Genomic DNA, 12,540 nt, shown 5'->3' with positions numbered 1-12,540 from the left:
GGGGTCACAGAGTGGCACATATTTGGCAAAACTACTTATGTTAAGTTACTTAAGTTATGTTGGGTTTTTTTTTCAATCAGACATAATGCTCCATGCTGTCACCTCTGTACATGTCATGAACTGGACAGTAAGCAGGGGAGGTCATTATGGGTTTTTTTTTTTATTGGTTAACATAACATCATTTAAATTACCTCTTATTTCTTACAGATTTGGAGCTAAATGGACGGAGAAGACCAGAGACACCATCCTCCTCCTCTTCCTCCTCCTCCTCCTCCTCCTCATCTTCATCATCATCTTCAGATTCTTCTTCCTCACCCTCCTCATCAGAGTATGATGACTCATCAGATCAAGACTGGGAAGAAGAAGAAGGCTTGAGTAAAAAAGAGAGAGAAAGAAGGAAAGCAGAGCGAGAGATTCAGCGGCGGAGAGAAAGGGAACGAAGACAAAGGGAGCGGTCTCGACAACGGCGTGAGGAAAGATTACTTATGTCTAGGATTCCTGCACTGCACCAGCCTCTTACACCACCACCATCTCTGCCCACTCCACCTTCACCTCCAAGTACACCCCATTGTTTGACATGGTTTGAGATTGAAGGTTTACGTTGCCTTGTAAAGAAGCTTGTATCTCTTCCTCCACACAAGAAGTGCTTTCCCGATGGCATTCATGATCCAGATGCTCTAATTGCCGATATTACGGTAAGTGCACTTTTAAACTATTTTGTGGGTTTTAAAGACAAAGTGTAGGATTTAGACCTGTGGTGTCTCATGCTGGTCTTATTAGGTCTCCTACCAGCACACGGGTACCCTGCATTTATGTAGAGCCAATCAGGGCTGTGGATTCGGTAAGCCACAGCTCCGACTCCAACTCCGACTCCTGAATTTTATCAGGACCAACTCAGACTCATGCTCCTTCATTAATAGCCAGTCATATACCAGGGGAGTTATTTATCACACTGTCTCAGCAGCTTCTCCCTAATGTCCTACATGATCCTTGGGCGACTTCTGAGGGAATAAGGAAAGATATAAAGCAGCTTCTCCTGTGTGTGCAGTGGATGCAGCCAGTCTCCAGCCTCCATGTCCTGAACTACTCACAGCTAGACTAGATGGAGCAGGTGATCTTTTCCTGCTGACAGTCTTCAATGTTTCTAACTGATTATTCATATTACTTAAAGAAACACTGCTAACAATGCCAGAACCCTGTGATATAGAGAATAGGTCACACAGTGATATAGAAGGTCAGTGTGGGGGCACACACACACACACACACACACACAGCCTGCTGCAGCTATAGAACACACACACACAGCCTGCTGCAGCCATAGCACGCACACACACACACACACACACACACACACTCTCAGCTTACTGCGGCCGTAGCACACATACACGCAGCCTGCTGCAGCCATAGTGCACACACACATGCGCACACACACAGCTTGCTGCAGCCATAGCACGCACACACACAGCTTGCTGCAGTCATAGCACACACAGCCTACTGTAGCCAAAGCACGCACACACACACACAGCTGCAGCCATAGAACACTGAAGAAAAACACAATCTTCTCCCAGAGAGAACTCCACACTGAGGACAGAGGTTACTGCTACACTACTTATGTCTCCCCCTCCTCCTCCTCCTCCTCTTCCTCCTCTATATTACACAGAATATCTTCATATTACACTGCTGCTCATATGCAATCATCCAGCATCCAGGAAGAGAACAGCACAGATCTCCCCCCACACAATGGACTAGTGACCGACAACATCTCCCTGACCACCCTTACCTAATAGGGCCAGTTAGAATGTTGCTCATAATATATTGATGAGCAAAACTTGTAAAATTCATATCAAAATTAAATTCTACATTTTTTAAGGATTTTTTTTAAAGCTGGAGTCGGTAGATTTTTTTCCAGCTCCGACTCAAGCCAAAAGTAGCTCCGACTCCAGCCAAAAGTAGCTCCGACTCCAGCCAAAAGTAGCTCCGACTCCAGCCAAAAGTAGCTCCGACTCCAGCCAAAAGTAGCTCCGAATCCAGCCAAAAGTAGCTCCGACTCCAGCCAAAAGTAGCTCCGACTCCAGCCAAAAGTAGCTCCGACTCCAGCCAAAAGTAGCTCCGACTCCAGCCAAAAGTAGCTCCGACTCCAGCGCCCTGGCCTGTACTACTACTACTACACCCCACCTAGATGGAGGCACAAAGAAGATCTCCTATACTATATGGGGTCACAGAGTGGCACATATTTGGCAAAACTACTTATGTTAAGTTACTTAAGTTATGTTGTTGTTTTTTCCAATCAGACATAATGCTCCATGCTGTCACCTCTGTACATGTCATGAACTGGACAGTAAGCAGGGGAGGTGATTATGGGTCCCTGTCCCCCTGGTGAAAGACTATAATATTGAGGAATTCAGCATTGTTGTCAAAGATATTGTGGGTGAAGTCAAGACTCCAATTATTGTGGTTGATGTCGATAATGAAGTTATTTAGTTCTTATTGGGTCCCCCCCAGATGATGAAAATATAGACAATGTAACTGTGATATGAGATGCATTTGGTGGGATTGGCAGGTGGGGGTGTAGATAAGATCAGTTTCAAATAAGCGAACAAATTTGCGAAGCTTGGTGCGAATTTACTTCCCATCACAGTCCAGTTTACAGATATGATCGTCAAAATAAAAAATGTTAAATGAAAAATGTTCTGCTTGAGTATGATACTCCTTTTTCATTTTGACGATCATATCTTTAAAACTCAAGACCCTGCTACCTCAAGGTCTAAACGAGTTTATAGAGAATTCCTATTGACCTCTGTTTGTTCTTATCTGTTCATTCTATTTACATCTTTATATGAGTTTATCTCTCTATATAATTGTGGCATCTCTTTATCTACCATATGCATGTTTACTAGCCCCTTGTTTTCCTAAGTTTATCCAATATGCTGCAAATAGAGTCCAATATCCATCACTGCACCATGTGCACCCATGTATATATTTATTTTTCCCCTCTCTCGGACAAAGCCTTTCTATGGGTACACACCCTACTATACTAGGAATATATGTAAAAGAAAAATGAAGTCGTGCTCAGGATAGCTAGATGAAGAATTCATGTAATGAAAAATCACAGTGTGCAGTTAGTACGAACTCCGTTTGGGGGGTTAAGGAACATAGCAATAAGCCCCCCTCCAAGTTAGCATGTAAACAATCCAGGACTGATAGCTCTTGGGTGAAGAAGATTTATTCCAAATATCGAGGCGACATGTTTTGGTGACTGTGTTACCTTTCTCAAGTTGGCTTGTTATTGGACCGTTGGGCTTTTGAATCGCCACCTCTCCCTATGGGTTATGATTGATTTGCTGGATGGTTAATTGATGGTTACCTGGCTTCTGGTGGTGTGGGGGATTGATTCGCCCACTATCACCCGGTGAGTAACATATGATGTTTGGTGTTTTTTTTTTTCTTGATGGGCGCTGCCATTATTTGCGTTTTCCACACCCTACTGTACTGTATATCATATCATTCCTTACACCCTAATGTTGTTCTTTTGCCTTCGGTCCTCTCCGAGATGTATCTGTGATTGTGTATTCTTTCATGTTGTTCTGAGGCCTCCCTCTACCCTAATCGTTTAGCATTGTACATCCACTAAGTATTGCCATTTCAAATTACCCATGTCTGTTTAGAATATACTCGCTAATATGTGTCTGCTCCATCTGACTGCTCGGCCACAGGACTTGAGCACCTCCAATTGGTTAGGCTTCAGAGACCCTTTTCCCCATCTTGCCCAGATCATTCCAGATAGATGACGCCACCTTTTTTTTTTTTTTTTTTTTTTCTTAAAATGTATATTTTTGGAATTAAGCAGTATCCCAAAAAGCTCACATAACCTGACAATTAGTACAAACGCCAAACAAAAAATGATGTTAGAACATATTCAAGCTCCACATGTTACATTCCTTGAGTGGCGTAGTTTGCATAATGGGGTGACTTATGAGGGTTTCTGTCCTCCAGCCAAATCCAGCTTCCCAAAGCCAAATTGCGCTCCTTCCCTTTGGAGGCTTACCCTGCACCTGCTTGGAACTTTGTTGACATTTGGGGTATTGCTCTACAAGAATAATTAGTGGGTTGTAGTTATCAAGATGGTGTCCCTTTTTAAGGGTGTTTGTTATATTTTGGCACCCCAGGGCCTCTGCCAACCTGGAGTGGTACTGTGAAAAATGACCAGATGTAATGGAGGCTTAAAAATTTACTAGGACCTGCTTTGTATCTGAGGTTTGTGGTTGCTTCAATTTGTGTAATAGGGACGCATATGGGATATTTCTATAAACTGCAGCAACGGCAATAAATATTGTGGAGCATTTCTCTGGTAACGTTTTCTATTATGAGAAATATTGAATTACAATATTACTTGGGTTTTATTTCTGTGACTGGAGTCTAGGGTGCCTTCACATCTACGGATTCGCAGCGAGATCAGCTGTGGATCCAGTATCATTCACCCCTATGATAGCGCATACTCGCAGCGGGATTGACATCCCGCTGAAAGTATGTGCTTTAACTCCCTGGTGCCGGCAGCCCCGCCGCCCGCATCCCCGTCCCATCAGCCCCGTCCCCGGCATCCTCCATCCCTGTTCCCGGCATCCTCCATCCCTGTTCCCGGCATCCTCCATCCCCGTCCCATCATCCCTGTCCCCGGCATTCTCCATCCCCATCCCATCAGCCCCGCCTCCGGAATCCTCCATCCCCATACCATCATCCCCGCCACCGGCATCCTCCATCCCCCGCCCGCATCCCACCGCCGAGAGTATACATTACCTGCTCGGCGGCGCAGCTACAGTGAGGCTCCCGGCTCCAATGACGCTGAGGTGCGAACGGGAGTCTCGCTGCAGGATGCGGTTGCGGGGATGGAGGATGCCAGTGGTGGGGATGATGGGACTGGGATGGAGGATGCTGGTGGCGGGGATGATGGGATAGGGATGGGGGTGGAGGATGCCGGGGACTGGAATGGAGGATGCCGGTGGCGGGGATGATGGGGCGGGGGGATGGAGGATGCTCTTTACGGGGGTGGAGGATGCCAGCGGCGGGCTGATGGGATGGGGATGCGGGCTGCGGGCACTAGGGATTTAAAGCACATACTCACAGCGGGATATCAATCCCGCTGCGAGTATGTGCTATCATAGGGGTGAATGATACTGGATCCGCAGCTGATCTCTCTGCGAATCCACAGAAGTGAGATCCGCTGTGGATTCGGTAGGTGTGAATGCACCCTTAGACTGCACTTCTGTGTCTGTGGGTGGTGCCCGTAGTAGGAAAAAATTCCAGCAATACTGTGAAGTTTCAATCTCTGCACTCACCATAAATGCTTCATAGTTATGCATATGTATTTTCTGCAATAAAACTATGAAGCATTTATGGAGAGTGCAGAGATTGAAACTTCACAGTATTGCTGGAATTTTTTCCTACTACGTGCACCACCCACAGACACAGAAGTGCAGTCTAAAGACTCCAGTCACAGAAATAAAAAAGTAATATATTTCTGTGACTTGAGTCTTTAGACTGCACTTCTGTGTCTGTGGGTGGTGCAAGTAGTAGGAAAAAAACTCCAGCAATACTGTGAAGTTTCAATCTCTGCTCTCACCATAAATGCTTCATAGTTTAGTTGTAGAAAATACATATCCATCATAAACACAACAGAACATTTCAGCGTTGGATTTTCTTAAGGCCAACGTCAAAATCTGCCGTTGTGATTATGATAAATATGTATTTTCTACAATAAAACTATGAAGCATTTATGGTGAGTGCCGAGATTGAATCTTAACATTTTTTCTGTGACTCACCTTAAGGGTTAAAAAAAACTTTCTGGAAGTGGTTTTGAACAGTTTGGGGGTCCAGTTTCTGAAATGGGATGATTTGTGGGGATTTCCAACATACAGTCCCCTCAAATATACTTCAAAACAACTGGTTCCGCGCTACCGTTCCGCACTCTGGCCTGCTTCTGTGGCTCCCGGCATCCTGACGTCCTAGTCAGCCAATAAGTGGCTGTTACAGTGCACTGATTGGCTAAGCGGAAAGTGAGGATGGCAGCCACAGAAGCAGGTTAGGATAAAGTATTAACCAGGCTGCCGCAGGTTAAGGGGGGTGGCACTTTCACATTAAACCTATTCAAAATCACAGTGTCGGGAATTGCAGCGGATATCGGATGTAAAATCCGCTGCGATTCCACCCTTAGGGCCAGTTCACACTGAGCAAGATCGTCAGATTTTCGCCGCGGAATCCCGCCCTGCTCAGTGTGCTGCTGTAAGTGAATGGAGAGGGCGCGCGCTCGTCCGCTTCCCCTCCTCTCTGCTCAAAGAACTAACATGTGATGGGATCATGATAGGACTGAACCTCGTAATGGCGACAATCAAATTGCAGGATGCCTACTACCACAGTACAATTCATCATCCTGTATATCAGAAGTTTCTTCGCTTTTGCATTATTTAACTGGACCGTCTACCACTTCCAGTTTTTCTGCCATTCCAGTTTGCATCAGCACCGAGACACTTCACAAAACTGATGGCGGAGGTGGTAGCCTTACTGAGGGTAAGAGATATAAATGTCACCCCTTATTTGGACGATTATCTTATAATTGCCAGGTCCTGTCAAATATTGGAGCGAGACATTTCCGCTGTTTGGGACAGTCTCCAGAAGCTGGGCTGGATCATCAACCTTTAGAAGTCCAACTTTCTATCATCATCTTGAAAGGTCTTTCTGGACTCTACTTAACCCCTAGACGACCCTGGACGTAGGGTTACGTCATGGAAGTCTGTCCCCAGACGACCCATGACGTAACCTTACGTCCTGGGTGTTTCTCCCGCTATGAAGCGTGCTCCGGAGCGGAGCGTGCTTCATAGCAGGTGGGGGCCGGCTGCAAACAGCAGCCGGGACCTCACCGGTAATGACACGCTGCAGCGATCGCGCTGCCGCGTGTCATTAACCCCTTAAACGCCGCGATCGCGGCGCGACCGCTGCGTTTAAGTGTTAGTGACAGGGGGAGTCCCCTGTCAACTTACCGATCGGGACCCCAGCAGTGTGACTGCGGGGGTCCTGATCATTGAAACGGACTGCCGGAGGTCTCTTACCTGCCTCCGTGCGGTCCGATCGGCGATCTGCTACACTGAGCCTGCACAGGCAGGCTCAATGAGCAGATCGCCGATAACACTGATCAATGCTGTGCCTATGGCATAGCATTCATCAGTGTAGAAATCAAAGTACTGTATGTACAAGTCCCCCAAAGGGACTTCAAATGTGTAAAAAAAAAAAAAGTTCAAAACACTATTACACTACCCCAAAACCCCTCCCCCAATAAAAGTCTAAATCACCCCCTTTTCCCATTATATTAAACATATAAAAATAAAGAAATAGATAAACATATAATATACCGTAGCGTGCGTTATTGTCCGATCTATTAAAATATAACAAGTGTTATTGCGAACGGTGAACGGCGTACACGAAAAGAGGGGGAAAAGTGCGCAGATTACCGATTTTGTTACATTATATATTTTAAAAAATCAATAAAAAGTGATCAAAACGTCCGATCTTCACAAATATGGTATTAATAAAAACTAGAGATCATGGCGGAAAAAATGACACCCCATACAGCCCCGTAGGTTAAAAAAAATAAAACCGTTATAAGCGTTACAATAGGCCCATTTTATTAATATTTAATTGCCAAAAAAAAGGATTTCATAAAAAAATACATATATAACATTAGAGAATCTGTGTAACCTGCGTATGGTTGTGTTCGGACTGACCTATAGAATAATAGTGTCATGTCGCTGTTACCATATAGTGCATTACGTAGACACAGGAACCCCCCAAACGTTACCATATTGCATTCTTATTTACGATTTCACCTATTTATATCTTCATAAATAATATATTTGAATTCCATCATACATGTTATGGTAAAATGAATGACGCCATTACACAGTACAACTATTCCTGTAAAAAACAAGCACTTACATGGCTTGTAGATAGAAAACTGAGAGTGCTAGAGCTCTTAGAAGGGGGGGGGGGGGGGGGGGGGGAGGGAAAAAACGAAAACACTAAGATCAAAATTTGCGCGGTCCACTGGGTCATTTTGGGCCTGGTCCTCAAAGGGTTAAAGGGGAACTCCGGATAAGGAAAACTTGTTTTCTATGAAAAGTACATTAAAAGTTATATAGCTGTGTCTATACAAGGTATTACCATATCTGTACAGTTCTGCCACACTGGTAGCTAATAGAAATCCGGGAAGTGAAAAATTGGCCTCTGTGGCAATCCACATTGTCTCCTGCTCCTTCTGCTATCCCCCCTTAGGGCCCTATTCCAGCGGACGATTATCGTTTGCAATATCGTTAACGATTAACAATCTCAAACGACCGCTATTGCGAAAGACCTGAAAACATTCACTCATTTCCATGGAACGATAATCGTTACTTATGATCGTAATTGCGATAGTTTTTCTTCGCTATTTATTCGCTATTGCGTTCGTATCTATTGCAAACGACCGAACGATGTCTTTTCAATGCGAACGATTTGCGAACGTTTTGCGAACGAGCAATGATAAAAATAGGTCCAGGTCTTATAAAGCGATCCAACGATTTCTCGTTCGGTCGTTAATCGTTAACTACATTTCAACCGAACGATTATCGTTTAGATTCGAACAATTTAACGATAATCTGAACGATAATCTTCTGGTGGAATAGGGCCCTTAATAGACAAATCTTCCATGCCTCTGTTTCACATTGTGTGTGTTTGCTAGACACAGGCTGATGATGCAGAGAGGGAGCAGGGCGTGATTCACCATCTCTGACCGGCCAGAAGCAGGTGCTTCAACTTCGCTGATTGTGCAAAAGTCTACAGAGAAATTAGGGCTGTGTTCTTAACACAAATAGATAATGCGAAACAGCAGAGAGGAAAAGCGTCTGCACTGCCAATCCCACCTGCACAAAAAAGAAGGCATAAAAAGTATGTCCCATGTAAGATCATATCGGATAAAGTCCTTTTTGTGGAATCAAACTGTGGAATCAAGATGCTTGATCATAATATGTGCGTGGAAAGGAAAAGAAAAAAAAATAATTTAAAAAGTTATTTGCTTTATTCAAATTCAAAGCAGTGCATTCTGGAACCTGTAGTACAGAGTCATCTGCTCAACCAGGAAATACAGAAACACAAAACAGAACATAACCCCCCCCAAATCAAATGGATTTTCGGTAGTTTCAAAAGTGGGATAGATAGGTAAGTGTTATATGCTTCTGCAGAAGTTTCATTTTTTATTTTTTTTTTACCTCTAACCGGAGTTCCCATTGTCTTATCCGGATGTCCTTCCTGACACAGGACAAGGTAAAATCCTAAACAGAAAAGATTTCTCATTTTAGGAGGGAAAAAAAGTCTTGATAACTACAGCTTTTGGGGTCCATGACAGCTTCCATTCCAGAGGTGGCCTGGGCTCAGGCACACTAGGATCCTACAGCTGCATATCCTGTCTGTATGGGATCACAACCCTCTGACTCTAGACAGAATAATAACCCTTCCCGGTCCAGTAAAGAAGTCTCTCCCCAGGTGGCTGAAGAAGAGGAATCTGAACAGAAGTGTATTCTGGCATCAATACCCAGTAGTTCTGGTAATGACAGATGTGAGTAAGCGAGGCTGGGGAGCTTGCATCCATTAGCACTTATTCCAAGGCCCAGAAAGAATGAACCTTCAATCTTGAAAATACTGAGAGCTTCAGGCCCTATTGGAAACATTAAAGACTTCTCTTCACTTTATACAGGTGAAGGCCATAGTGGAATCCTATTTCATTAAAGGTTTCTCTCCTCCGAAGATTAAGGATCACACAAGAGCCGTGTCCACAATAAGGCTAATGCCACCATCGAGCAGATTTGCAGAGCTGCCACACCTGTTTCTCAGTACATACTTTCACTAAACACTATCGTCTGGATAATTTGTCAGTGAAGGATCTCGCCTTCAGAATAAAAGTTCTCCAAGCTGTGGTCCCGCCCTAAAGTAGTAATTTGGTACTTCTGCTGTGGTTCTGTCATGGAGGATGACTGGGGAAAATAGAATTACTTCTCACTGGTAATTTGGTTTCTAGGAATCCTCCATAATAGCACAGATATACCCTCCCTTGTTCTCTGGCTCTTTATGTTGATTTCTAATACACTGCAGTATGGTGTGGGGAGAAGCTTTTCAACCTTTCTGCTTCTGTTTTTTCCCTGTAGGGCATGGGGTCAACCCTCTGTGGTGCTGTCATGGAGGATTCCTAGAAACCGAAGAACCCATCGGAACTAATTCTATTTTCCTTATTATTCTTATATCTTAGGATGGATATGCATTTATCCAAGGCATGTTTAAATTCAGTTACTGTAGGATTTCCTACCACATCTCCTGGAAGTTTATTCCAAGCATCTACTACTCTTCCAGTAGAGAAATGTTTTCTCATGTGGCTTCTGATTTCCCCCCCAACTAACCTCACATAGTGTCCCCTTGTTCTTGACTTAAATTTCTTTTTAATTAATTAATCAATTTCTTCCTGTCTTCAGCATACACATGAACGTTCGTCATGGCCAAGCATTCTTGTGTTTTCTTTGTGGAGGGAAAAATCTGAGCGAAAGAGCTCTCACTGTGGCTCATCCCTCTCTAAACAAAGGGGACAGGTGTGATTTGCCTTCATGGTCGACCCTTATCACCACTGAATTAATCTGCCAGTGGTTGTTCAGGGAGGCCCCATACACGCTAGACTTACTTACAATAGTCTTTTCTGGTTTTGTACTTCAGCCTATCCACCGTACGGTGGAGGAGAATAGAAGTAGAGGCACAGTATGCACTTGTGCTGCTTTGTAGAATTTGTTCACTATAGTAGGTGGAGCTGGTGACAAGGTAGAGCGTTAGTTCAGAACATTGTTTAGTGTATATATCCCCTCCCCAGCCCTATGTATACCTTCTCTACAGTGCAGAGACCCCTCTTTTCCGAGCATTGTATATATCCCCTGCCGGTTATCACTGGTCTTATAGTGTATATAGCGTATTACCAGTTATCACTAATCTCATGGTATATAATGTAAACTAACTAATGTGCCAAAAAAGGAACCAGTAGGTGGACTAAGTAATCAAAACCACAAGAAAGGGCCAAGAGCCCAAAACACACCTAATTGGTTCCCATTAGGTAAATAAAATATAACTTTTATTGGCTCTTACTAATAAAAAAAATTTCTACTTCAAGAATCAAGCGGAAGCAACAAATAAGTATAAATATAGTCATACAAATGAAGAAAACAATGATTGAGATTATGCTGTCTAAGATACTACACCATAAATCTGTCACTCAACTGTGTAGTTGTTTATGGTAGCCATACTCTATCAATGGTGTATTTACAAAAAAGAATGTTAAGTCATCTGGCTTAGATATCTAAAGTGACCATGGGGAACAATGAGAACATAAAATAGTAAATTAAATTCAAAAAGAGAAAAAATGTAATTTACAAAAAAAGCCAAGAAGGAAAAACCTTCATTGAGCCCCTGGACTGTGAATCCACCTAGCCTCTTCATGCAATAAAAGTTTATCCAGGCAACCTTTACGTGGTCCCAGCTTAGGTTGGGAGATACCTATAAAGCGTACAGCTTCACACTTGCCGACATGGAAAGTTCGTAGATGCCTAGGCATGTCTTCCTAATTCCTAATGTTTCAAAATTTTCCTCTGAAACTCTTGCACAATTTTCCCCACATATTTTAAGCATTCGCACATAGCCATGTAAGTAATGCCCTGACCTTCAATTAATGAATTGCCGTATTTGATACGCTTTTGAGTCTACAGGGTTCATGGGGACAAGAAAATTACAGAATTGACATCTGCCACATGGGTGTGACCCTACAACACTGGACTGACATAATGCCAATATTACATCACAGTATATACAGCACAAGCTCCAGCCTGTTTAGGCCGCAGCTTCCACCTACTCTATACATCAGTACTAATTCCCCATCCCGGTCAGAACGTAAATTCTACAGCCTCCCGGTAGGATCCCATCCATAGACACACAAAGGACGGAGTAGCATATACCAATTACCAAATGTACATATTCATGCAAGTGGGGCAAAATAAAAAAACAACCACAAACAACATCTCTAATTCTATCCCCATCCCCAACACCCACCCTCAACTCTCCTTGAGAGCAGCAGGTTAGAGAAAAAGGTAAGCAGTGGTAAGTAATAGGTTATTCATTTATAGTCATCTAATCAAGCCATGGTCCCCAGATCGCCTGAAATTTCACTTCACCTCTCTTCTTACGGGCAAACCATACCCGTTCATATTTAAAAATTTGTACAATTCTGTTATGCCATTCTGTTATTGTTAGGGCTGCCGGTGCAAATCAATTAGACATTATTGTCAGGCGTGCATAGAAAAAACATCTACTTAGCATTTTAACACTGCTCTGCAAGCCTGTAGTGTCCTCCTTAATTGCCACTGCTGGCAGATACGGAATATCACTTTTCATTTTTACTTCAAGGTCCCTCCACACATCTCTCCAGAACGACTG

The 12,540-nt window shown here is 43.6% G+C and overlaps 1 protein-coding gene across 8 annotated transcripts in view; it reads left to right on the top strand.

The window, feature by feature from the left end:
* Positions 1-12,540, top strand: part of KDM2A (lysine demethylase 2A) — a 361,653-nt gene that overhangs the window by 137,116 nt on the left and 211,997 nt on the right. For all 8 annotated transcript variants that reach the window (XM_069980774.1, XM_069980773.1, XM_069980770.1 and 5 more), the window contains one exon: positions 208-695. In XM_069980774.1, the coding sequence (XP_069836875.1) occupies positions 208-695 (488 nt within the window). The remainder of the gene's footprint in view (positions 1-207; positions 696-12,540) is intronic.

The sequence above is a fragment of the Dendropsophus ebraccatus genome, chromosome 8 (genome assembly GCF_027789765.1).
Source record: "Dendropsophus ebraccatus isolate aDenEbr1 chromosome 8, aDenEbr1.pat, whole genome shotgun sequence".
NCBI lineage: Eukaryota > Metazoa > Chordata > Amphibia > Anura > Hylidae > Dendropsophus > Dendropsophus ebraccatus.
This window is presented reverse-complemented; position numbering and strand designations above follow the sequence as displayed.